The sequence below is a fragment of the Betta splendens genome, chromosome 19, assembly GCF_900634795.4.
Source record: "Betta splendens chromosome 19, fBetSpl5.4, whole genome shotgun sequence".
Taxonomy (NCBI): domain Eukaryota; kingdom Metazoa; phylum Chordata; class Actinopteri; order Anabantiformes; family Osphronemidae; genus Betta; species Betta splendens.
This window is the reverse complement of record NC_040898.2, coordinates 13,093,435-13,119,593: the sequence shown is the minus strand read 5'-3', so window position 1 is coordinate 13,119,593 and position 26,159 is coordinate 13,093,435. Positions and strand designations below refer to the sequence as shown.

The 26,159-nt window shown below is 49.8% G+C and overlaps 3 protein-coding genes across 6 annotated transcripts; all 3 read right to left on the bottom strand.

Annotated features, from left to right (window-relative positions):
* Positions 1–177: 177 nt before the first annotated feature.
* sncgb (synuclein, gamma b (breast cancer-specific protein 1)) lies at positions 178–6,323 on the bottom strand. 2 transcript variants are annotated; one of them, XM_029135207.3, is made up of 6 exons: positions 5,944–6,323; positions 3,486–3,527; positions 2,837–2,964; positions 2,547–2,564; positions 1,861–1,902; positions 178–1,731 (listed from the first exon to the last, which is right to left on the bottom strand). In XM_029135207.3, the coding sequence occupies exons 1-6, from the start codon at positions 6,062–6,064 to the stop codon at positions 1,723–1,725; spliced, it is 360 nt and encodes a 119-aa protein (XP_028991040.1). In that variant the 5' UTR covers positions 6,065–6,323; the 3' UTR covers positions 178–1,722. The 2 variants fall into 2 exon arrangements, with proteins under 2 accessions (XP_028991040.1, XP_028991041.1); XM_029135208.3 differs by lacking the exon at positions 2,547–2,564 and having other exon boundaries at positions 5,944–6,317.
* Positions 6,324–7,264: 941 nt separating this feature from the next.
* Positions 7,265–14,129, bottom strand: ldb3b (LIM domain binding 3b). Of its 2 annotated transcripts, XM_029135324.3 has the most exons (9): positions 13,691–14,123; positions 11,953–12,104; positions 11,783–11,858; positions 9,699–9,721; positions 9,065–9,262; positions 8,608–8,631; positions 8,097–8,266; positions 7,969–8,005; positions 7,265–7,855 (listed from the first exon to the last, which is right to left on the bottom strand). In XM_029135324.3, the coding sequence occupies exons 1-9, from the start codon at positions 13,784–13,786 to the stop codon at positions 7,762–7,764; spliced, it is 870 nt and encodes a 289-aa protein (XP_028991157.1). In that variant the 5' UTR covers positions 13,787–14,123; the 3' UTR covers positions 7,265–7,761. The 2 variants fall into 2 exon arrangements, with proteins under 2 accessions (XP_028991157.1, XP_028991158.1); XM_029135325.3 differs by lacking the exon at positions 8,608–8,631 and having other exon boundaries at positions 13,691–14,129.
* Positions 14,130–15,710: 1,581 nt separating this feature from the next.
* On the bottom strand, positions 15,711–25,381 carry LOC114846413 (melanopsin-A-like). Of its 2 annotated transcripts, XM_029135327.3 has the most exons (10): positions 23,809–25,381; positions 21,510–21,646; positions 21,294–21,427; positions 21,020–21,223; positions 20,516–20,687; positions 20,280–20,441; positions 19,783–19,890; positions 19,531–19,699; positions 19,244–19,417; positions 15,711–17,983 (listed from the first exon to the last, which is right to left on the bottom strand). In XM_029135327.3, the coding sequence occupies exons 1-10, from the start codon at positions 23,929–23,931 to the stop codon at positions 17,834–17,836; spliced, it is 1,533 nt and encodes a 510-aa protein (XP_028991160.1). In that variant the 5' UTR covers positions 23,932–25,381; the 3' UTR covers positions 15,711–17,833. The 2 variants fall into 2 exon arrangements, with proteins under 2 accessions (XP_028991160.1, XP_028991161.1); XM_029135328.3 differs by lacking the exon at positions 15,711–17,983 and having other exon boundaries at positions 19,278–19,417; positions 19,506–19,699.
* Positions 25,382–26,159: the final 778 nt, after the last annotated feature.

Here is a 26,159-nt window from a genome sequence, read left to right as displayed (position 1 = left end):
TTGTTGTCGTATGACATCATATTTTTGTGTCAGAATATAATGATAAAAACAGCATCCAACAATAACAATAATTATAAGGAGTTGTGATCACTCCAAGAACATTATATTGTATTATTATATTATATTATATTATTATTTCCAGCTGTCTGTGATCTTCACCTAATAAAATTGACACAGTTGTTGGATTTCAACAAAATCTTTTTATTTTCATCGATACTGTTTATAAAATCAGCGAGTCTGCTTTGATGCCAACATAAACATGGTGTGTGAATTGTGTTTGTGATTGTGTGTTTACGTGCTGTATAGTGTGTGTGTGTGTGTGTGTGTGTGTGTGTGTGTGTGTGTGTGTGTGTGTGTGTGTGTGTGTGTGTGTGTGTGTGTGTAAATGTCAGATTGCTTGATAAGGCAAACATGCAGTCATCAGTTTCCATTGGCCTCAAAGTAAAAACACACAAACCTACTAGACACAAACACACATAAACACATTTTGCTGGCTGAACCCATCCTCTGATAACAAACACATAAGCTTTAGACACACACATACGGTGCATATGAGGACACTGAAGCTGGGAGGTTAATGTGGTACAGATGAGACTGGGCTGATTGGGACGGATGAACAGCAGAGGTTAAGACTAAACTACAGTGAAACAGCCACAGATCTGTTAATTCAAGCTTTGCAGAACCTACACGTAAACTTCATTCTGTTTCGACAGCAGACCAGTTCCCTCCCTCTCTGAAACCTAAACAACCCATTTTATATTTTCTTTCTCAGCATGGTTTAAATCTTTATTAAAGCTATGTGATGTTCATACACAGGGAAGAAAAATCAGACTCAGCAACAGGTTATTTCCTACCAAAGTCAGAGCTACGCTGGTTATTGAACAGCACGTACAAGTTGCTGGTAATCACATTTGCATTTTTAAAGAAAACAAAGCTCTCGATCTTCAAAGCTCTCGTTGTTGATGCGTCGCGTGATCTCTCCACGTTTCTACTCCGGCTGGTCTAAATGCACACTAAGCCGCACAAAGTTACACAGAACAGCTGCTACTCTACAACTTGACAAGCCATTCTACACATCTGTCCATGCAGCACGTGGAACAGAATAATCTGCCTCCACCGCCTCCTTGCACAAAGCCTCTATGTTACACGCCTGCAGCTACACATGCACACACATATATGGGTTACAATGGGCAGACAGGCCGACAAACACAAGCTCACACCCGGCCTCAGTCGCAGAGTGACCTATTGTTGTAGACTGATCGATTGACTTAGTTTACTGTAGTTATGATGCGTTCTTCCAGTGTTTGCGTCCATGCTGGCGTTTTCTTGCTATGTACTGTATGTGTGTGTTTCATGCATGTGCCTGTTAACGGTAACTGCTTGGTGTGTTTCCCTATCGACTGGTAGGCGTGGGGGCAGTAACGACATCGGGGTTCATATCAGGACGACACTAACACACGGGTGAGAGAAAGGCAAAACGGGGGAGCTACAGGCTGCAGGGGTGAGGAGGGGGTGAGGAGGGACAGCTGGAGGGGCGTAAGGAGGGTGAGGTGCAGTATCGGGGGTGGCGGCTGGGTTGGTGTGCAGCATCTGGAAGAGTCTCTTGTAGGTTTTGGTTCAGTTAAGTCACAAAAAAATATGTTGAACATCTGGAGTCTGGTACAGCGAGGCGAGAGGAGCAGGGGCTGCTGGAAAGGGTGGGAGGGGAGCTCCTGAAGACGACTAATACCCCTGGAAGAGAAAGAAAGAGGTGAAAAGGGGCAAAGGTGGACCTAACGAGCCATTCACTGAGTAAATGCCTCTGGTCGGATTCCTGTCTCTGCTGCATCGTCGTCTGTGAGCTCAGTCCTGGCGTCTTACCTCTCCTCCTTCACCGCCCTGCTCCATTCCCCCGTACTCTCCCTGTGGGAGGAAACCAGAAGAGGGGGATTCAGACCCGGCTCAGAGGTGGAGCAGACATGAATGAGTGAGGGGATGAGAGGGTGGGAGGCTTCAAGCACCAACGCCTGCAGTACGCAGCTTTTAGTGGTGTTCAGCGTTAACCCTAAGTTGATTGATTAGTTGATTAGAGCTTTCCAGCGTCCGGCTGGTTTTGCACATGCCTGGAACGGGTCCACTGAGCTGTCTGACGCGCTGAGCGCATGTGTTACTGAACTACATGACTGGGAATGACAGCGTTTAGTATCATCAGTACATTAATAAGTGAGCGTCGGAATGAGAAGAAAGAGAGCAGCCTTCAGGTCATTGACGTATAGAAAATACTCAAAATACTCCAGACTTTACATCACAGCAGCTTCTATTTCTCCTCTTGACGCTCACTTAGTCTGAATCACCAGTTCATTAGGTTCACCTGTTTAAATTAGTGCAATCAGTACTTTCAATCTACCTTTGTTTTAAAGGTACTGTGGCTTCGCTGCTACATCACACTGTGTACCTAATAAACTGGTTACTTTTCATGCAGGTAACCCCCCCTCCTCTGTCTCTGCTCCACCCCGCCCACCCCCAGGGTGACCTATGACCCCAGTACTGCTCTTTCCAACAGTCACCTCGTATACAGGCTCCTCCTATCAGGGAAACACACACGAAACACAAACAATAAGAAACAACAACAACCAGGCAACACACAAAACATGCAGGCAAGGCCCCAAATGTTAAATAGAAATCATCTAACATTTATATTCAGAGCAGAAACGAAAGTCAGCAGTGATGACAACAAGCTCTACATTTAGCTCTACATTTTCATTTTCTGAATGAAATGTTATTATGAACTATATGTCCATAAAAAGAAGCAGCTGGAAGCTGCTGCTGCTGCTGCTGGGTTGCCACGGCAACCAACCTGGTTGATGAGTCCGGTCGACGCGGCGACGTTCTCCACGCCCTCCACGGTCGCCTGCGACACGTCGTTGGCTCCGGCCGTGGCCGTGTCGGCCACGATGTTGGCCTGGTCCACGGTCCTGTTGGCCACTGGGGGCAGAGTGCAGGCGGGTCAGAGGCCACACGGAGGCACACGGACGCACACGGACGCACACGGACACACACAGACACACACGGATGCACACAGACACACACAGACACACACAGACGCACACAGACGCACACAGACACACACGGATGCACACAGACGCACACAGACACACACGGATGCACACAGACGCACACAGACACACACAGACGCACACAGACGCACACAGACGCACACAGACACACACAGACGCACACGGACGCACACAGACACACACAGATGCATACGGACGCACACGGACGCACACAGACGCACACAGACGCACACAGACACACACAGACGCACACAGACACACACAGACGCACACAGACGCACACAGACGCACACGCGTGCAGGGCGGCCGACTTACGTCAGCTACATTAGTAGCTGCATCATTAAATGGCTTCCTATGAGTCTTTGCTAGGTGTGATGCAATTAAGTCCACAAGCCTCTAAAACATATGTAGAGGTAAAACCCGTCTCACCTGTGTTTACTGATGACACAACTCCCTCCTTTGTCTTGCTGCCTAAAGATGAGATTGGGAAACAAAACACAGTTTAAACAGGTTGTTACAAATTTCAGAGGACCATGACTAAAGTTGACTTTACAAACAAAAGATCCTGACACTGGGCTCTGACACAAACTCAGTGTCAGCAGGATGCTTTCTAAAAATACAACCATCGGACTGTGTTCACTTCCTCTCAGAGTCACTGACTTGTTGTTCTGCCTGTTAATTGTGCGTTTTGCCCTCGTTTTAAAAGCCCTGCTGACTTTTATGTTCTATAGGAACATCCTTCTCGCCTCCATCTATCGCGTTCTGCTCGTCTCCACCACAGATCCCGAGCAGATTAAACTGGGGTTATGCAATGTGCCCACGAGGGATCGGAGGAGAGACAAGGCCTCTTTCAAAGATGAATAATGGGCAAAGCAAGGAACAAAAAGTCAGAGAGGAAGAATATAAATCTGCACCCAAACATCACTTCAGCTCAGTGTTTGGTCTTTGCTGCAACCACCTGCTTCTGCCCCCTCCATCACCACACGCTCCCCTTGGTTCATGAGCCACGTGCGTCAGTACTGAGAGCTACTGCAGTACAGCTTAACACACACACACACACACACACACACACACACACACACACACACACACACACACACACACACACACGCGCCCACACACACACACACACACACAGTCACACACACACACGCGCACACGCACGCACACACGCACACACACACACGCACACACACACACACACGCACACACACACACACACACACACACACACACACACACACACACACACACACACACGCACACAAACGCAGCGATGACGCGACTCCTTTCGAGCGAGGGGGAACCTGAGCGCTGCTGCTCTGCTGGAGCCTGTGGTGACGTGAACAGGACGCGTCTGACGCGACCTGACATCCTTCACGTTATGAAACGACAGCAGGACAGATGAAGGTGTGGATCCAACAGGCGCTGCAGAGCGTTTAGCGAGAGCGAGGGAGCCGTTGTTGAATTCATGCACTGAATAAATGATAATCCTAGATTTAGAGCTCACCTCACATTTACTGTCCCAGTAAATGAAGATTGCACAGATTAGAGTGTGCCGCTGCTTTTTTATACTATGAAATAATGCAAATGTGCAGAAGTGTAGGATGTTTAGTTCATTCAGTCCAGGATTTGTACATTAGCGGTGATGGGGTTTAGAGCGATGGTCATTAACTGAAATATCAGAGTGCTCATTGTTCCCTTTGTTTGTAGATTATGTTTGTAGATGCATATTCACTATGTAGAGATGTTTTTAAAGTCCTTGCAGTTTTTCTGTGAAAATGTTGACCGATGAATGAGTGATTTCTAAGCACCGAGCGTCGTGTGACTGCTTGGACCACAGCGCTGGTCCAGCTCGGTCCAGGTTTGGCCTGGGCCCACGTCACCCCTCCTCACCCACGTCCCCTCGCTCCTCCCTCTCTCTCCTCTGTGCCTTTTCTCTCCTCATCGGCGCTCAGTTCACCGCTACTTCCTCCACTCTTTCATTTTTCATCCCCCCACCTCCTCCATCATCACTATCTGTGTCTCGCTCTTTCCCTCCAGCTGTTCATACAGAAGGCACACGACAGCCCCCCCTCCCCCCTCCATATCCCTCCATCCTCCACTCTTCCCTGAGGTGGCTGGAGGGGATGAGGGGAGAGGCTGAGGGGCTTGTTTAAAACAGCTGAGGGGGGAGGAAGGCCAGACTCTGCTGCTGCGGCGTCACACGCACACTAGGCACCTCCCTCCCTCCACCCTGAGGCTCATCATCGTGATTAACCGTCGGAGCGGCCGAAAAAGATGGACCGCAGAGTTCCACTCCACCAGCTCCTCAGCCCCACTCCCACTTTCGCATCCCCCCTCTCCCTGCCGGCCTGATACTCAGGGTAACCTTGGGATGTGACGCAGTCGCTGCTTGGGCTGAGGAGAGAACGGGAAACTACGGCGGAGCCACGAAGCATCGGAGCATCGTTTTCACTATTAATTCGTGTTTAATATTAATTAAGGGCTTTTGTCCATTTAAGTCCATTTGTTTCATTTGTGATTATGCCTCCAAAAATGCAGCTCAGTCTATTTTTAAATCCAAACAATTGCCGCTGCTCCATAATGTGAATGGAGCAGGGCGGCTGATAAACGGAGCCCGTGCCCTTGGACTTTCCCTCTGCCCGTCCTTCTCACCCGCCACAGACCCGGCGGCCGCCGTCCCGCTGCCCAGGGACAACTTTCAGCATCTCCCCCACCCCCTGTCCTGCACCAGTCCTGCTGCAGCATCCGCCTGTCACTCACGCCACCCGCTCCCTTCCTCCCTCCCTCTGCCTGGAGCTGCACTCGTCACGGCCGTCCCAGACACGGACCCCCGTGGGACCCCCAAGCACCTGATGCACATACAGACAGTGGAACAACCTACCTACATACATCACCCCTTCTTTGGTCTTAGCGGCCGCCTCCTCCATGCCGGCCTTGGTCTTCTCTGCGGCGGCCACCACCCCCTCCTTAGCCATGGAGAAGCCCTTCATCAGTACATCCATCGTGAGTGGCGACACAGCTGGGCTCCCCTGCTCTGAACGGGCCTGGCTGGCTGGTGCTTAGCGGTGAATGTGCAGAAGAGAGGCTGTGAGCTGTCAGACTGTGTGTGTGTGCGCGTGTGTGTGTCTGAGTATGAATGTGTGTGTGTGTGTGTGTGTGTGTGTGTTGGTGGCTCCTCCTATTGGTGTTCCAGGGAGAGGGCTGAGAGGACCGCACAGCAGGGCTACAGCATGCAGACTGAGAGGAGGGGGAACACGACGACTGTGCACGGGATGGAGAGAGGAGGAGGAGGAGGAGGAGGAGGATGCAGCATTTTCAAGTCATGCTGCAACCCCTCCCCTCCAGCCCCTCTCCCCCCCAGCATCCCTCCCCTCCAGCCCCCCCCCCCCCCCCCCCCCCCCCCCCCCCCCCCCCTCCAGCCTCCCTCCCCTCCTAGCCACCTTTCTCCCGCTTGCTGGTCGCTGCTCTGGGCAGACCTTCCTAGTTTCTGGGCTCATGAGCACTGTTACGTAACCAGCAGAGTTACAGTTTGCTTTTTTACATCACACAATATGCCCTGTCATGTAATCTGTGACCAACAAGCTGCAACCTCTCCCTTCTCTTTCTTGATTATTGCTGCTTGTCACTGTATGTTGGACCGGTAAACCATCACCTATAGCCTGAAGTAAGGTGCAGCCATTTTTATTGTTTTGATACGTAAGGAATTGCTTTGTCATCTCCATCTGTCCCCTCCCCCGCCTCCTCCCGTTTCTAGCAGACATGCCAACTCAGCAGTGCAGTGATTCAGCGGATGCTTCCATGTGACAGCTGCATTTTATCTATATATTCATCTTTAGTGGAGAGATAAAAAAGAAACCTGCTGGTGCTTCATGATGCTCTTGGCGTTTGGTTTATTCACCTGATGAAGTGTAACACACGCAGGTGAAGTGCTGTGTGGCGTTTGCAGAGACCTGCTGCATTAAATCACAGCGCCCTCTGGCGGCCACAGCGCGACTTACAGCATGATGCAGCACTATGGCTGCACCAGTGGCTCCTTTGAAATTGTCCCCACCTTCAAAAGTCTCTCTTTCAGTCTTTTATACATCAAATAAACAGAAACAAACACTGGGCGGTGTTCTGGCAAATTCTGACATTCAGCTGTGGTCGAGAGTCAGAACCGCAGCAAAATCAATGACTCGTTAAATCATGACTTCATTCACCTGTGTAGTTTAAAGAAAACATTTATTCACATTGATCTCAGTACATTTCTTGAGTGCATTTTTACATACTGTACTTGTGAATGGTGACACATTTCTCTGAGTGTAATTGTCCTTGCGTGCGGCCCGTGGTGTCAAAATGTGTGGTTCGTGCACTGGGACGTAACAGAAACACCCTCAGCTGCGGCGCTTCGCTTCAATACGCGTTACTTTTGTACAACATTCCCTTCGTTCGAAGAGGGTCAGAATCGAAAGAAACAGGAAACAACGAAAGAAAGAAAAACCCACACGTGAGATCAGGCCTTGGCCGCGCATAGATACACTGAACAGCAACAAGCTTATGAACACATGGCATCCTCACACTAGCGGTTAGCATCTGTCTAGTCTACAGCTCTATCTCACATACCGAGGAGCTCCTCCTCCTCCGTAACTCATCCTCACTTCCTGTGCTTTTGTCCCCGTCCTCCTCTCCGTCCCGCTGCCTCGCGCTCTCCAGTCCTTCATTACTGGACGTTGAGGATCTGTGCAGACAGTCCGTTGTGCCAGTTCTTCAGCTTGGCGAAGCGAGGCCCTTTCACCTCCGATTCGAACTTCTCTCTGATGGAGAGGCAGGGAAGACAAGGCTGTTACGTGCACTAATACATTAAGGAAGGACACAGACCTGCTGCTTTTTCACACTTATAGCAGCCACTCTAACAGGCTGCGCTCACCTTGACCTCTGCAGGGCCTCCTCGTCTGGGTCTTGCACTGAACGTTAACGAGATAATCAATCAGAACAGAGAGCGACTATCACATAGACCAAGAACCCGCACGCTCCGTGGAGGGAAGGGGCACTCACGGTATTCGGTGCCAGTGATGTGAGCCAGCATCCTAAAACTCCGGGACTGCAGGTTGGCAGCGCGGCGGGCCCACTCGGACATGTCCTGGGTCGTCTCTCCGGGCCGGATCACGGCCTGGTACACTGGAGAAGCGTAATCCACCACAGGCTCCTTGACCGGAAGGACTCCACTGCAGGGCAGGAGCAGTGTTAGAGGGGCTACGGGCCACAGTGTAAGACTGGTCATGTAATAAATGCACCCAAACCAGAGAATGCATCATTACTATTATATCACATTTCAGAATAAAAGTGATGATGACATAATCATATTCATAGTGGTCTTTTGGTTAGTGAGTTTATCCATTAAAGACCCTTAGAAACATATGAGAAACGTAAACAAAACAATACAAAACACAGAGACTTTTTTAGTTAATGTTACATGTGGAGCAATGCACAAGCTGTTAGGTCATGAGACAAAGGAGATGCATGCGATGGAAGAGGCGCGATGGAAAGACTGCGGCGCGGTACTTACGCCAAGGGGGAGCCCGCCTCCTCACTGAGGTCACAACCGGGGGGGGAGGAAGGGAGGGAGGATGGAGGACAGCGCAGGTGGTTGGTTGTTGGTTGGTTGGTTGGTTGGTTGTGGATGGAATGAGCAGAGGAGAGTGGGTGAAAGGCAGGGACGCACACGGACAACGAGGGAAAGCCTAAAGCGTCGACTCTAAGTTCAGCAGCGTCGCTAAGTAAAGAAGCTGCTTTTTGGTTGGGCTTTTCAGGCAAAAAAGGTTGGTTCACCCAGTTTATGGGAGGAGTCACCAATGGAGGATGTGATCTAAGAACTACGATACCCATAAACCCCTGCAGGGCTGCACAATCACAGCACGTGACATATGAATCTCCATGGATAGAAATCTTTTGAGTGAACCAACCCTTTAACTCTGCTACAGGCAGTGAACAGTACGAGTGACGGCCTGCAGCTGCGGCCTCACCTGTCGTGTCCCTTGGCCTGTGACTGCCCCGCGATGGCGTCCATGATGGCGTCCTGCGAGTACATGCTGATGGGCGTGTTGTACTGGGCGTGAACGATGGTGGCCTTTCCGCCGGGACCCCGCACCTCGATGGGCTTGTGGGTGGACAGGGCCGAGTCTTTGAGGGCTATGGGGTTGAAGCTGGGGGTGTACTCCACGCTGCCGGGGGCGAGAACAACGCAGAGGACAGTGAGGGGGGGGGTCTAGAGCTGCTTCAGGCAACAATGTAGCTCTAGTTTAAATATGTTGGTTCTACTGAACATTTAGATTATAGAAACTTGCACATGTTTTTAAAACCGACATGCACCACGGATCATGCACGGTAGGATGCATGCTCATGAAAGCACAGTAACATACTGGGAATCTCTACATTCATGAATGTGACACCTTTGAGCACTAGCTATGAAATAAAGCACATATATACAGTGTTATTGTAGTGATATCATTATAAAGATGCTGTTAATCACACTTTCACCTCCAGCCTGTTTTTAATAAGGCAGAAGAAATGAGCAGCAGTTAAAGCCACAGCACAGCTTTAGTTCAGCTACGATCTTATTCCTCGTGCACAAACACTCATGAAGGCGACGGTACTGACTTTGCAGCCGTGTTGGCGATGACCTGAAACACACAGAGACACAGGCACATTAATGAATCAATCTGATAACAACAGCGCTGAGTGTTCAGAGGGAAGTTATTCCGTGTCCACGCAGGAATAGCAGCCGCTCGTCACCGCTGGGACATTTCCCACCAGGAGTGAGTGACAGGCACAGAAGTCTCCATCACATGCTGTGTGTGTGTGTGTGTGTGTGTGTGTGTGTGTGTGTGTGTGTGTGTGTGTGTGTGCGTGCGTGCGTGCGTGCGTGCGTGTGCGTCTGTGTGTGTGTGTGTGTGTGTGTATGTGTGTGTGAGTGTGTGTGTGTGCGTGCGTGCGTGCGTGCGTGTGCGTCTGTGTGTGTGCGTGCGTGTGTGTGTGTGTGGGGGGGGGGCGCATTTAGCACGGCGCAGACACCAATACACACAACTACGCCAAAACACAACAGACGCCACCTGAGCTGCTGCTGTTGCATATGGACAAATTTGGGTTGCTGATGGGAGATCAGCTGGTGTTACAGTGGATCACTGTCCCTCCACGTGAGCCCGCGGAGCCAGTTACGTAACCAGAGCGCTGCTTTATTCTGTTAGATGAGGGACCAGCAGGCTCATGACGAGTCGCTGCTGTAAATGACTCACAACAACTACTGAAAAATGAGTCCTTTAGAAACAGTGACTAAAGGCTTGAACCGATGTTCATCTTAATGTTTTAAAAATAATGAAAAGATTCAAAATTGTTATTCCTCATAATGAATATATGTGATGCTACTGTATGTATTCGCCAGTAAGGCATATAATGCCTTGTGTACTGTGGGTCCGATGATGCGTTCAGGGTACAGTAGGTAAAAGGGAACGTGCTCCGCAGCACCTCACACGTGAGACGTCCTGCAAGAGATTCACAGTGACGACGTGTAACCAGAGCGGAACATTCCGGCATCGTGTGTGTGTGTGTGTGTGTGTGTGTGTGTGTGTGTGTGTGTGTGTGTGTGTGTGTGTGTGTGTGTGTGTGTGTGTGTGTGTGTGTGTGTGTGTGTAGTGACTCTAAATGTGCCCATGAGGTGGAGCTGCTGGCATGGTCCTGGTCATTCCTGCATGAGGCACGTTCTGTGACGCCTGACCTTCTGCTGGCCTTAATTTAAAGCAGCTCAGCTCCAGAGGGGAAACACATTAGGGGTGAGTGACACCTGAAGGGACGGATTATGTTCTTAATTCACGTATGCCAGAGACCAAGTCTTCACCCGAGCTCGTCCCTCAGGCTGAGGAGGTGGCCCATGGGCCGTGGTGCGGCTCAACCAACAGGTTCACCCCACAAAAACATGCCTGGAAGTTGTGTTCTGGACTTTGTTGCTATCAAACCAATTGTCAAAAGTTTCATTCATTCCTCCAGCTGGTGTCAACGTGAGCCCACCCAACACTTATTCAACTATCTCAGATTTTCCTGATGCTGAAGTCTGAGCTGCGGCTGTCGCGCTACCTGGACACCAGCCAGGTATGTTTGTGTGTACGCTCCAGAAATAGCCCCATGGAGGGGACGGAGTGCTGGGAATGCAGCGGGAGGTTCTGGGTGTCATCACGAGGTCGGAAGAAACAGCAAAAGGGGCGATGAATACGTCTGCGACAGTCTCCTGGTGCTGAAGGAGTTTTCTCCTCACGCCGTCACGTAACAGGGTGATTTGACCTTTCGTGACCTTTCCCAGTGATGAGCCTCCCCGCGCTGCTGCAGAACCCTCTCTAAACTTGCTGTGCATCAGCAACATCTCTGAGAGAGTTTCACCTGGGGAGTGGTATCGCCCCCGACGGCCCGACAGACTCAAAGCAGACGCTTTGACAGGAGTCGAGAGGAGATCTGGATCTGTTTCAGAAACGTGGAGGAGATCGCTTTTATCCTGGAAAATGTCATAAGACACTGGCTTTGAACCTTGAATCTTCTCCAAACGGTCTAAGACCAGACTTCCCTTTTATCTTTTCTAACTCCTCAGATGGAACGATGGAAGGAGCTCAGTATAAACTGTTCACATGTGACACTAGGTGGCAGCAGGACTCCGCCTGAGTCAAAGCACACGTCTGCACAACACTGAGGGGTCCTACCTTCTGGTGGGGGATGATGGGCATGGGAGAGTCCATCCTTGGCGTTGCCGTGGGAACCGGTGCCGGACGCCTCGATCTGCAGAAGGCAAAGCAAAGCGCGTTGAGGTGCGTTTGTGCTGGCGTGGCCGCGTTCCCACCGTCCTCGGGGTGTGAGGGTGCTGCCTCTTTACTTCTGCATGCTGAGCGTCAGTTTGAGGGTGGCCGACTTGATCTTGTTCTGGGCCTCCAGGTGCGTCATGCCCTCGGTGCTGAAGCCGTCGATGGCTGAGATGATGTCGCCCTGGGCCAGGCTGCCGCCCGCCGCCTTGCTGCCGGGGGTTATCTATGGACGGGTCAAACAGCAGGTCACAGGCACCCCCATCACCCACGCAGGAAAGATTTGTGCTAAATTAAACCCTCAGGGTCTGAGCACATGACGTGATGTCACACATGTGTTATTAATTCATCAGCTCTGCACAAGAAGAACCTGGATTAAAGTGTTCGTGGTCAGTGTATCTGCAGTTTATCAGCAGATTAGAAGCGTTCACTCAAAAACGTGGAGGAGAAAACAACCTTAGCTGTGATATTAGAAGTAATAAATCATGTCATGTGGAGGATTGTTCAGAGGAACACTCTGCTTTCGTAGACGGACGTCCACATAAACGCCGGACCTCCTGACTCAGACAGAACCAGGTTCTAGCTAAGCCTCAGAACATTCCCCACAGAGAGGCCTGGAACATGAAGTATTGGGGCTAAACTTACAGTCGACTCGTTAAAGAGTTAAAAATAAGCAATACTGTTGATGCCCCCCCCCCCCCCCCCCCCCACACACACACACACACACATCAGCCCAGGCACCTGCTACTGACATTCAGCTCGGACTTCCTTCATTCTAAATTGCAGCTTTGCTTCCGTTTTGTCGTCCTGAGTGTTTTTAAAGACAGTAGCTTTACTGCTGCATAAATGAAGCCACGCCACCAGCTGATCATCGATCAGGGCACACGAGCAGCTGGAGTCGAGCCCAGCTGGACCACCTCCGCCCCCCCCGACCCTCTGTTCTATCAGCTCCAGCAGCTGGAGGTCAAACTGACCAAAGGTAACACAAGCTGACACCAGGGTCCCCCGCGTTCACGCGTCTTCCCCTCAGCAACTATCAAACAGTCCGGTGCTATTTAAAGGGAGCGCTGTAATTACACCAGCACTCAGAGACAGGCAGTGTCTCTGCTGCAAACTCCGCTTTAACTGTCGCTGTCTAAAAGCATCGTTTGGAGATGATGGAGTTGGACGGTTTAGTTTGTTTCCTCTGATCTGTCACCGTGGAAACATTAACTTTGCTGTGGTTGATATCAACAAGTTATATCATCAACATCCACACGTCTCCACTTTTAAATGAGAGGAATCACAACTTTTGTTTTGACTAATGGAGCTTATTATGGGCTGTCATGGTGAAATGCATGGAGGTTTCAGATCTGAACCTACAGTAATAACAGTGAGTTAATGCTGCAGCTCTGCCGTCAGGCTTTCCACCACTGCTGGATTCTAGAAAGGTCCCCGTCTGTTACATCTGAGCCTTGGTGTCATCATCCAGTACAGAAACATTACATAACGACTGCACGGCCGCTGATCACGCACGCATGAACCACACATGAAGTCAGGAACGTGCAGCTTCGCGTCTGTTCTTTCTTTTCTTTCTGTTCTTTTCTGACATGCAACTGATTAACTTCATTAATAAACCTGCTGCTGTAACAGCCGTTAAATGGTTAAAGTTTCTCGGATTTTCAAACAGGACCTTTTCTCAGGTTTAAATGTTCTCCTCACATGTGGTGACCTGTGTTTACGCCACTTGTCTTTTATTTTTCTGTGTTCCTGGACCAGATGTTCAGCTCCTGCCTGCAGCCACTGCTGCATGTCCTTGTGTTGGTTTCTTACCCTGGAGATGGTGAGCGGCATGTTGAAGTCCTTCCCTCCCTGTAGCCTGAAGCCCCACGGAGCGGGGCCGTTCAGCGTCACTGTGTACGTGCTCATCCTGGGCTAGGCGTTACCGACCCTCCCGTGTGTGTGGGTTCTCCTCCTGCTCGGTGTGCCCTTGTGCGCTGCTCGTTCCAGCCGGCGCCTCCTCTGTCAGCCCTGGCTTCGCTAGCGTCTCTCGCCGACTGCTACCAGCTCTCAGGACGAGCTCCCTGGAATGGTGGAGGCGCTGGTGGGAGGGTGGGTCAGGTGCTGCTGGACCTCTGTGACACAAACACCAGCGGGGGGACACACGCGCACGCGCATGTAGTCGCGCACGCAAACGCAAACGTGTGCAGACAGGTGCAAGCGGAGGCACGAGCCGAGACAGACGCCGCTCGGAGAGTTTAAATGTTCAACAAACCTCAAGCCTGGGGAAGTTCAAAGTGTCAAAAATGGATATTAAACTGAAGGTGGGGAAGAGAGGTCTTGCCTGTGTGGTTGCTGACAGACACAGGCAGCCTAAGAATAGCTGAGGCCAACAGGGACACAGGGGCCCTGGCCCTTAAAAGGCCTGTAACACGAAGCCCCAGAATGCTTCACTGCCGATTCACATGGCCAATATAGGCCCCTCTTACTGCAACACATTCTCCCTCACTCTCTCTCTCTCTTGGTGCCATCAGCTCATGCTGCTAACAATGTCCGAGTCCTTTCGTTTCTGCATCAGGAAACAACAAATTACCGAGCGATGGATACCTGGAAACCCCCCCACTGAGCGGCTGCATCCACGGTCCAGTGTTTGTGTGATTGAAAGCGTGTGGCAGAGCAATTCAATTAGCAGCCAAACACAAATCAGAATCCAAACAGAGGCGGACATTGTTAAATAGATGGTGACCGATTGACTGTAGTATTAAACGTCTGATTGTGCATCAGTTATGACTCAGACAACCCTTAAAGTTGACTGGTTTTAAATTAGCTGCTGTGTGATATTTATATATTTATTTTATGTGCCAATGAAAAGTAAATGTGGGCTAAGCTAAAGTCTTGGGCATCAACAAATTAGTTGCACACTTTGGAGATACTTTGCTTTTCTTCCGTCTGTTTTCCAGACACACATTCTAAATATTACTAGTGATCAGTGTCTCACCTCAAATACCTGATACTCTTGTGTAGTAAAGTCATATCTGGTCTTTCCTAATAATACTGTGAAACATGGTGCACCTCAGGGTTCTAAACTCGAGCCACTGCTGTTTTCTTCTTGGATTTCTTGTTTTGCCCTCTGATCGTTACTCACCTGTATGAATATGCAGTTAGAGACCTGTTGTGTGGTCAAGTGCTTCATGGTGTGGGTTTTTCAAATAATGTATTAAATTACAATTATATCCAAAAATAAACTTTGAATGTGTGCAAAAGAGAATTCCGATATTAAAGGATAAGACAGATGCTTTGTCTCTTACTGGAGTGACAGCTTAATGGCGTCCACTCATGCACGATGAGTTCCACATGCCTCCTCAGCAGGGCGCCATAGCACCGTGTGGGTCAGACAGCACCAGGACTGTCCTTCACATGCGCTCTGCATGCTGTGACCTTTACTGATGCTGCTCGGTTCCAGCTGTTATAATCTGAGATGCGGTGCGGCTCTGGCCCAGACGGGAGGAAACAAACGTGTAGCACCAATATATCGGAGAGTCGCTGCTAATGGACAGTAACAGCTGCAAATCCACAATGATTACGGTTCATGTACAGTATGTGAAATTAAAGTTCTTCGTTATTTTACTTCCCAAAGGTCAAAGATTGTCACACATTACTGGGGGGCTGGTGCACGACAGAAGGGTTTAATATAGAGCTGGAAAGATTAGAGGAAGGATGACAGGAACCATGTGAATACAAATAGAGGTTCAGAACAAACATATTAGAAGATCCCCACACAAAAAGCCCAACACCTCCACTTTCTGACTAAACCTACCTGCTTAAATGAACAAAATGAAAGCACCAGAGATGATTCAGTCACAATTGATCTGTTTTTATTCATAGAAATCATAATTATAATTTAGACAAAGCATTGTGCACACACAGAAATACTGTGAAACATCACATGAAAAGGAGAACTTAAATTTATGTACATACCACAGTTGGTTTTATCTTGTCATGAACATTAGAGCCCCGTCACACATTCACTGATGGAATCCCAGCGTTCATTCCAGACCTTACGTATAGTTCCAGCTCATGCTACAATAGAGTTTCCTGAGGTAATTCCTAAAGCCTGTGAATGCTTCTCCTTCTTCTTCATTAAAAGAAGAAGCTCAGAGTTGGTCAAAATGAAATTTGAACAGTCATTCATCCATCAACGTATATTCCACAGTGTACAGTTATTCCTCCACCACGTTTACGTCCGGGGCCTTTTGAATGGAGCTCTCATTAAACCCTCAGCTTTTACAGAGAGATAAGTTCACCTTATCATTTTCACCCAGCCTTGTACAGACTATCGGGGCCAAAGCGTGACGCACCACAACGAAAACAGCCTGTCACCAGGTTGTGCGTATGTTTAGCACCTGTAAAAATGTGTATTACCTATTACCTAATGTTCACGTTCAGAAACATTCAACAGTCACTTCACACACACAACTATAACAACTCTAACCCCAAACTCTCTGAAGACTAGCATCTCTGGCCTCCCTCTAGCTGCAGTCAGAGCGCCTCAGTCCAGCATCTACGTACTGATCCCTCACTGATTCATTTACCAGTCACAACAACTGGAGCAGCATCAGTACAAAGTGAAACTATCTCACAACGAATGCACAGATGTGGAGCTTTGGAAAGTCCGTGAAGCGTTTGTGTAGGTCTGTTTTGGCAGAAAGAGTGAAGCTATTTGGCATCAAGAGCGACGTCAGAGTCCAGTTTCCAGTTTGTCACAAGCTCAAGCTTCCAATCAAACACTCATCAAGTCCAGGAGGAACGGGCCGATCTGCTGGACACTTCGTGACAGCAGCAATGGAAAAATCATTGAGAAAGCCAGAGGGGGGAACAAAGTGGCAGCATTTTCCTCTGACCTGTTGCATGTGTGCAGTTTGTCACACCAGCGTGTGGCTCACTTCTCACAACGGGATGCGCTTGATGACTTGTTTCATTTGTGTTGTCTTTTACACAAACCTCAGCAAAACAGAACAAGGGGGTTCGCGAGTCTTTAGCTGAGCTAAGCAACGCTGTTTACAGCTCCACAAAGCAGGTTTCAGCCGTAGTTACAGAAAGTAGTACTGTAACAAGCTTAATGTGGCTTAAATCTGCATATTCAATCTGCTTAAAGTAGAGTGTTAATCCTCATTTGAATCTGTGGCGCTTCCACTTCCTAGTCCGAAGCAGAGCTTGTTAAGCACTGTCCTGTATTAGCAGTATATTCACAAATGACCAAGAACAGTACAAAATACATAGGATGGAGACTAAGGGAATTCTGATGCAGCACTCACGCAGCAAAGAGACTTTAAGGGTTTAAACCATGGCTCAAACAGAGTGAGAAGACGTCTCTGGATTTGTACAGTATGTCCCCATGGAAACCTGTTATTAGTGCTATTGTGTTGAAAGCAGCAGGTTTTGTTGAGAGGATGCAAAGTCGTGTGGTTCAGGCAGCAAACGGCCTTCGTCGTTTTCAAGACATACAAATAAAGTTGTTGTGTTTTGACTCTGTGATCAAAGCACAACCACAAAAACTTATATTGTAATGGACATTATTGTGAATATTTGTAAGAAATATTTGTACGTTCATCAATACAGAATAAAAAAAACACCAACATGACATGAATAAAAACAGTTTTGTTAAACTTCTAGGAGGATGTACTTTTCGGCAAGATTATATATTTTATACATATATTACTTTGAAACCAAAAGAAATCAGGAAATAAATTGTTATGTAGGTAAAAACTATGGTAGAAAGTCTGAACCAAGACTAAATAGTAAAAGCTGAACCAAACATAACTTGTCACATTGTGTTTAAGGCAATTATTAATTGCCTCCTGCTCTGAGGGAAATCATTTCCAAACATACTTACATAACGTATGCAAAAAACATCCTCTGAATCCAACTATGCGCTTGCTTTGCGTTACCATCGCCCACGGCAGCTTCTCCAGCCGTTCACGCTGTCGTCTTCAGTCTGCCGATGTCCAGAAGCTCCATCTGGTTCACTTCTGGGTCGTCCGGGGGACCGGGCAGCACAGACGGGCCGGACACGGAGGTGATGATGACCGACGAGGATCTCTGAGACGCAGTCCTCGGCCTCGAGTCCTCCATCGCGTTAATGGACGGGAGAGGAGGCGACAGGAGGAGACAGAAAGAGGGTTTAACATCTGAGGGGTGGCCGGATTTTTGAAAAACTATCTAATATTAATAGTTGAGCAACAGGAGAATTTCACAAATGGTGGACGAGCTGGAATCAACGCGATCCCTTGCTGTGTGAACTTGAAAGTATTGTATGAGTCAAGGATGAAAGGTCAACAACTCTAAGCTTTTGATTTAATTAATATTAGAGCAGCAGGACATGAATTAAAATAGACGGGATGAACGTCACGGTTGATTAGGCCGAAGATTTATGTCAAGCACTTTAAATTACATTTACATTTTACAGCTGTGCTGTAAAAAGTTATAGGTATATTTAGTGAGATTGGATTTTTTTTTCAGGGGACTTGATTTTTGTCTTGACACAAAAACAGCACATCACACAGTGTTGAAGTACTATTGGACTAAAGAGGGACATGATGCAGACAAGTACAATTTGGTCCTCACATCTCATCATTATCTTCCAGGTAATGTTACAATGCATGAAAAAAGTGAGGGTGAATCCAATCATTCACCACCGGCTGCGGAGGACGTAGCTTCTGCAGGAGTGCATGTACAGGAGCTGCGATTACAGATAAAAGCAGGCTTGTGCGGAGCCGCGCGTCCTCCAGTGGAGCGCGGGACGCAGATGGAGGTCAGAGACTCCTACAGAATCCGGCGCCGTCCTCTCCCCACCGGCCCGGCTACGTTAGAACACGGGGTCGTGCCACGCAAAGTGTGGATTAAGTCTGAAACTCGTAGATTACTGGATTAGTCTCCGGACCCTCGGTAATGGAATCCATGATAAACTGCATGTGTGTGTTTTCATACGCGTGTACATGTGGGCAGCTTGAATGTTTTACAACTAAGATGATTACAGAGGAATCGGATGGAAACGCTCTATATATGCATGTCCCACATAAAATGACCTTTTCCTTTCCACCGGCCTCACAGCTCTGTTACATAACAGACGTGGTTCAGGCCTTGACCTCATAACGTGCATCGCCTTGTTATCAGGTATAGAAGAAATTCTCTCTATACACGACATTCGCAGCATCACCAGGGCATCAAACTGGGGTCACTTTAAATGGTTGCATCAGGCATTAATGTGCAGTTCATTCAAATGAGACCTGAGACAAGGTTGAAACTGTGACCTTATAGTTTTAAATAAAGTCAGCCGACGTGGCGTGAATGACAGTCCGATGACATCAGCCACCACTTCATACTCACAGGCATCTGAGAGAGGTGACCCCTGACCGGGTCAGTGGACTCAGCTCCTCCTGCGTTGTGACCCTTGACTTTTGACCTCTGGCTGACGCGGCGCACCTGTTTGCCATCGCCGGACGACTGGCGGCCAACGGGCGTGCGGGTGGAGCAGTCCTCCTCCGTGTCTGAGAAGTGGGCCTGAGACAGCGTGGGGTAAAAATCTGACCATGACGGGCACCTCGCGGCTCGGAGCGTGTGTCGTAGGAGGGGTAGGACATAGACATACCATATTAGATAGGAGGAACACTCACTGATTCGCTCTCAGACTGGGACGAGGGGCGGAGCTTGCCGGGCCCTCTGCTCTCTGACTGGCTGAGGGTGGAGCGGCGCGTGGACTGGAAGCTGCTGCTGCTGAAGCGGTCCCTGCCGGGCACGCACAGCAGGACGCCCAGGTAGGGAACGTACCTGCCGAGGGCCGACCTGAGGAGAGAGACCACACGCTGACCGGCCGCGGTGTCGACAGGCAACTAGCCACAACGCCATCGCGCGACAGCGGCGCCAACCTGTACTTTGGGTGCGTTATAGCGTAGACGATGGGGTTGTGGATGGCAGATGCTTTGGCGATCACAGCGGGAACAGAGTTCATGTAAGGAGTCAACAGGTCAGCGTATCTGAAAGAGGGAGGACAGAAATGAGACGTTCAGATGAGGCTAAAAGCTAAAAACTTAAAAGCTAAACTTGAAATCAACGCGGCCATCACAAGTTTCTGCTTGCTAGATTATAAAAAGGAGCTTTAACTGTATAATCCCGCTCCCTCTGCAGTGCATGTATGAGGCAGAAGCCTGGGTTGACGGCATCGTTACCCATCGCCTCCTCCCTTCAGCTCTCAGATCATTGGCTGAGTCCCATGAAGGTCAGTTTGTTAATCAGACCCTTTAAATGGTCAGATCCTAAAGCTTGAGAAGCTCAAGGTGATCCTTTAAGATGCGTTCAGCCGCGATGGGCCCTACATTTCTGCACATTTAAAATTGTAAGAGTCAAACCAGTTCTCCCATCGTACCCAGCGAACGCGGTGAGGGCCGCACACGAGTACGGGGCCCAGGAGACGACGAAGAGCAGGATGACGACCAGCGCGATCTTGGCCATCTTCCACTCGCTCTTCATCTTATGGAACCTCTTGGCCGAGTCCTTGCCCCCCTCGCAGTTCATCCTCGCTATCGCTCTGTCAAACACAGCATCGGCCGTTAGCATCGAGCCGGACGGGTCCGGCGCGAGCGCAGGCGGCCGCGTGCTGACCGGGTCGTGTGCCGGATGGCCCTGAAGATGCGGCAGTAGCAGAAGACGATGATGGCCAGGGGGATGAAGAAGACGAAGGTGAAGAGCAGCATGGTGTAGGAGCGCACGGAGGGGGTGAAGGTCATGTAGTCCCAGGAGCAGGAGGTCATCAGGCCCTCGGGCACGTAGGCGCCTGCACCACAACACACAAATGGAGATTAGAGATGCTTTCATAGCTTGTGTCAAGTATCATTCTGTCCTTGTAGACTTGGAGGTTGAGTCTGGGCCAATGCTAAATCCCTTTAGGGAGCGCGTACAACAAGGAAGCAGAGAGTCCGTAACCTGGTCAAATATTTGGAGGCAGCTGTAATGTCAGCTTCGTGTAAGCACGAGGCGATCTGCTCCCCGATACCGACGTGTTTGGCATGTTGACAAAAGGCGAAGCCAGATGTGGCAGCGCGGCGTTCTGTGGGAGCTGCTGCAGCCACACGCTCGGCCTCCAGGTCCGAGAGCGCTGCTACTCACTCCAGCCGAAGAACGGGGGCAGACTCCAGCCCATGGAGTAGAGCCACACCACGGCCAGGATGTTCAGGGCCTTCCTGCTGGACATCACACCCAGGGAGGCCAGCGGCCGGGTGATCACCATGTACCGGTCCACCGCGATCACCATCAGGGTCATCATGCTGCAGATCCCAAAGAGGGCTCCACAGAAGGCGTACACCTCGCAGCCTGGAGGGGCCAGAGAGCAAGGTGTTTAGCGGCCTGCAGCCGCTAAGCTACGTTAGCTTAGCGGAGCTACCTTTGTTTCCGAAGATCCAGCGCTTATGCATGCTGGTGATGAAGAAGACGGGGGTCTGCGTGAGACACATGAGGAAGTCGGCCACCGCAAGGTTAATGATGAAGACGTTGGACGGCGTGCGCAGGCCTCTGCTCCTGCAAAGCCAATGAAGCACACCGCTCGTCATCGCATGTCACGGCCACAGGTGAGCACAAAGAAGAAGCGCGTGAGCGGCACCTGCAGAAGGCGTATATGACCAGGAAGTTTCCCAGCATGCCCGTGATGCCCACGGCCATGATGACCACGCCGATGATGTAGTGGGCGTGGTCGGGGACGTCGACGGTGGGAAACGGGCGGTTGGGACTCGCAGAGCCCTAACGGTGAGAAAACAGGGAGGGGGAGACATCATCATCATCATCATCATCATCATGAAACATCTGCTGCTTATGCTGAGTACCGATGTGTTATAAAATATTCAGACCTATAAAGTCAAACTATGAGCTGAGCTTTGACAAAGCGAGAGCAGAGAAACCAGACCCCCCCCTCAGTTAACACTTACTCCTGACACCCACTCAGTCGACCTTCACACACGCGGGCCCCTTTCATGGGTCCCATGGCTGCGTGTGCGTGCTAGCCTAACATCTGCATCCGCCGTCTGATGGAGTGGTTACGTAAGCGAAGAAGGCCAGGGGTGAAGGGAATGCGTTGAAGCAGCAGGTGAGTGCAGTAAAGACGTGGCGTGGAATGTAAACACGCTTTTCAGCTTCCCACTCCATTTCTTCCCGTTTCCACATCCAGCTCAGCCCCAGCGTTTTCTCATCTCCGCTATCACTGATCTCCGTTAATTCCTTCCTCCTCGTCTGCTCCTCTGTTCTAAATCTCTCGGTCTCTCCTCTCCTTCCTGCTGTCGTAGCCCGGCTCGACACAAAACCTCCACCTCCGGCCTGTTGTCTGTTAGTGGAGAGCAATTTAAAATGTCTTGTAGCAAAAAAGTGGCAAAACATTAGCATGTAACCGACGGAAGAGCCACTAGAATAATTGATTTAGGAGAAGGGCTTCCCTCAGCGAGAGGCAGCTCAGTGACACCGTCTAATCAGAACCACCAGCATTTATTATCTGGAGCTGCACTTGTTCCAACACACAGAGTCGAACTCATTACGGCTCCGCGGCCGGCCATTAGCAGCAAATGAAGAATTTAATTTGCAAATCAAAGAGGCCGGAGCAGAGATAATAACCCGGTGCTGCGCTACAGACGCTGGGAATTCAGCATTTAATAGGCTGCCGGTGCCCATTAATTTCTCCCGGCCCGACGGTTCAACCCGTCACCTCTGGAAGCAGCGACCGGGACCTTGGAGGCGACTTCCGCTGTGATGTTGGTTGATGAGTTGCCTGCCTGGCTCCGGCATAAACCACCCAGAGGAGCTCCCATTCCTCTACATTCACTTCCAGGCTCTGTCGCAGAAGAGGCTGCGCCCCAGGCTCCATTCAACTCATTCAGGCTTTGATCCTAACACAAAACTGACCTGACTTTCACCAGAGCATAATCTGAACGTGCGCTTCAGTTGGTTTTGACTTGCAGACGCTTGCTCTGGTACGTTCGCATGCAGCCACTGTTCATAACAGCACTGCACTGACTGAAGGTCTGAGGACGAGCGGCGGTCGGACACCTGGACCCCTGGGGTGCACGTTGGGCCGATAAAGGAAGGAACGAGTGGATAAAAGCTTGGTGTTTGTTACGGACTGAGAACCCAGCGCAATCAGAGGATCAGTCACACGTACAGATGCAGTCACAGGCTCATCCTTCATTTCTGCACAAATGTGCAACACAAAAAAATATTGGAGAATAGAAAACAAAGTGCAACAAGCTGTGGATCAATCCATCCATTCGTCCCACTGCACACAAGCGCCTTCAGTATCAACTTTCCCAGCGTTCCCAGCTCAATGAAGACCAGACCGTAAACTGCAGAGACTGAGTCTAAATCACTGCACTCGTGTGTCAAGCAGCTGATTCTCCCTCAAATCACATGGAATCCTGGAAAGCAAATGTGAAGCCAAGTTCCTGTACATTTCTGTTCTACATCTAAGTCAGTGGAGTCTGATTCATCCTTGAGAACACAGGGAAAACACACCAACTCAGTTCTGTGCCTGACTTGCAGGCAGTGAAAGCTGAAACACAGACACAAGAGCGTCACACGGGAGTCCCCTGATGTCACAGCAGGAGACGAGGTCCCCAAACTCACCGCAAATTGCGTCAAACCAATACGGAAATGCGCGCACGGGCTCCAGACGCGCGCACGGACGATGGCGCCACAAAGTCACGCACACTTTCCCACCAAGATTTCCCCCAAAGCTGAAAAATCACGAGTGGGCACATCCTTCTTATGAATGACCTGCTGAGGAGTGAAAACTGCGGCGTTTGGATCTGACCGCGGTTACGCGTCGCTGCGGCGCGAAGCGGCTCCACGACTGCGGCTGTGGTCTCATGCGCATCCAACTACACGCGCAACAGCACGAACAAACACAGCAGGACGCTTACAGGTGTAGCGACCGGAGACAGCTCCATTAAGCGGTGCGGGTTGATGGAGCTGAGGTTCCACGGCGCGCGGGCGCTTGGGTCCGACGTGGGGAGCCCCTTTCCGCCCAGCAGCCTGGAATCCATGCAGGTCGTCAGTCAAGGAGGCTGCGTGAGAGAGGCGAAGATCTAATGCTCTAGAGTGGCCGAGACATCACGCATCGCTCTACATCCCACTCTGACGGAACCGCTGGAGCATCAGCAGCAGCTGTAGACGCTCTCTCTCTCTCTCTCTCTCTCGCTCTCTCTCTCCTCCAATCCCCGCTCTGGGGAAGCCTCCGAGTGTGTCAGTGGGTCTGTGCGCGTTCGCCCGTGGAACCGTTTGTTCATTCACACCCAGAGAGTCAGTGGAGTGGTTTGTCGTCGCCTTCTCCGATTCCTCTTACGCGTCTGTTAAAGAGCAGTTAAGCGCTGTTATTCGAAATCAATGCGATCCAAATGACTGTATGAGAGGAGGAGGAACTTCACATTGGAGCTGTGGCTTGTGTTGTCCTGGTATTTATCTTACTGAGCATTAAAGCAGAATAATTTCCCCATTTCACAATATTTAATATCAGTGTGAAAAATATTTTAAAAATAGTTTTGCACTGCTTAAATAGGAAAAGGGGCATTTATTTAGTCAAAGAGGCGTGGGACGTACCTGAACTAATAACATAAAGTCCCAGTTTAATTTGCCATACAATTATTTATGAACCCATGAATTTGTACATCTGAGTGCACTGTCAAGACCATTTTCTACTTTGGCACTGACGCAGAAGAGGGAAGAGCAAAGATGAACTGATATGTAAATTCTCTAAATACTGTGGAAGGAACGAGGAGTTGCTGCAGGTGGAGAGCAGCGCGTTCCTGCACAGACACCTCCATCATTTGTGATCACACGGTAGCGAACTATCAGGCATCACTCCGCTGACATTTATCAAACGGCCGAAAAGCAGTGAGAAAAACAGAGAATAACCGCCGATTGTCAGCAGCGAGAGGAGGAGGAGGAGGAGGAATTTAAGCATGACCGTCTTGCAGTGGTGTTTCATCGCTGGTCTTATGATGCAGCTCCCGTTTTCTCCATAAGCTCCTTTCATTCTTCTTATGATGAGAGTTTATGGGAGAAGTCTTGTATTTGTTTGTTTGCACGGCGACACACTGACCTCTGGCCCCGTGACCCATTTCACACTTTATATAATCGCAGAGTCTTCCTCTGCCACTGTTTAATGCTCCATGATTTGGCACAGCTCCTTCTGTAACTTCTCAGTCTAAGTCAGTGGAACCCAGGGAGTCGGACAGTCAGTGTGTGTGTGTGTGTGTGTGTGTGTGTGTGTGTGTGTGTGTGGGGCCCTCTGGCAGCTGCAGGACTCGCAGCATAACCGGTCCCATGATGGAGGATTCTGGCTGATATTAAGAGGATCAGAAAGTGGGTCCAGACTTACACAACCGTTGCATTATACAAACAACCCAAACTTCACACAGGCTGAAACAATAGCACTCTGTGTGCCTCGATCCTCCTTATCCTTCCTCCCACCGTCGCACCGATTCCTGCGCAGGTTAACTGAGGTTGAGGCTCATCCTGGTAGCAGCTCAGGCAGAAACGAGAGTAATGATCATTAGCTTCAAATCCAATGACCCAGATTTAGGCCGGTGTGTGTTTGTGCGGTGTTTTACATGTCAATAAACAGTGTGTGCAACCAAACAGGCAATCCATTAGGACAACATTCAGTCAGTGTAACTCTGTAACCAACAACATGAACATTTGCTGTAAAGGAAATCCACGTAGCAGTGATTCAGCAGCGGCTCAGGCCCAGTCTAGTTCTAGCTCTAGTGGTGAGCGATCAGCAACTTCCCACGGATGTCTGCAAACGCAAACAGTTCACATCGGAAAATACCAAAAAATGAGCCGTGAGCAACGAAAACCCTTGACAGCTATGGATGAGGGACAGAAAGCAGCCAACACATGACTAGAGGACGACGTGATGATGAATGATGCAGCTCCAACAGCCGGGAGGAAGCTGCGCTGTTCATTCTGAAGCTGCTCAGCTCAAGTTCAACAGGTCAATATACTGTAAGCATGATTCTACTTCCCAGGAAATCCCAACAACGGAGGCCCCCCTGCCGCCTTCCACAGATTCCCTCCTCGCCGTCACAGAACAGTGGCCAAATTGGCCCGACAACCAACAGAACCACTGCAGCGGGCCGCTAACGATGGCTTCGAGTGACAGCCGGGTCAGTGGGTGCAGCTGCAGGTCAGGCTCTCAGACAGGCGTCACATCTGGGGTCACGACGAGAAACCGGACTAGAACACTAAGAAAAGGAAGCCACGCGTTACA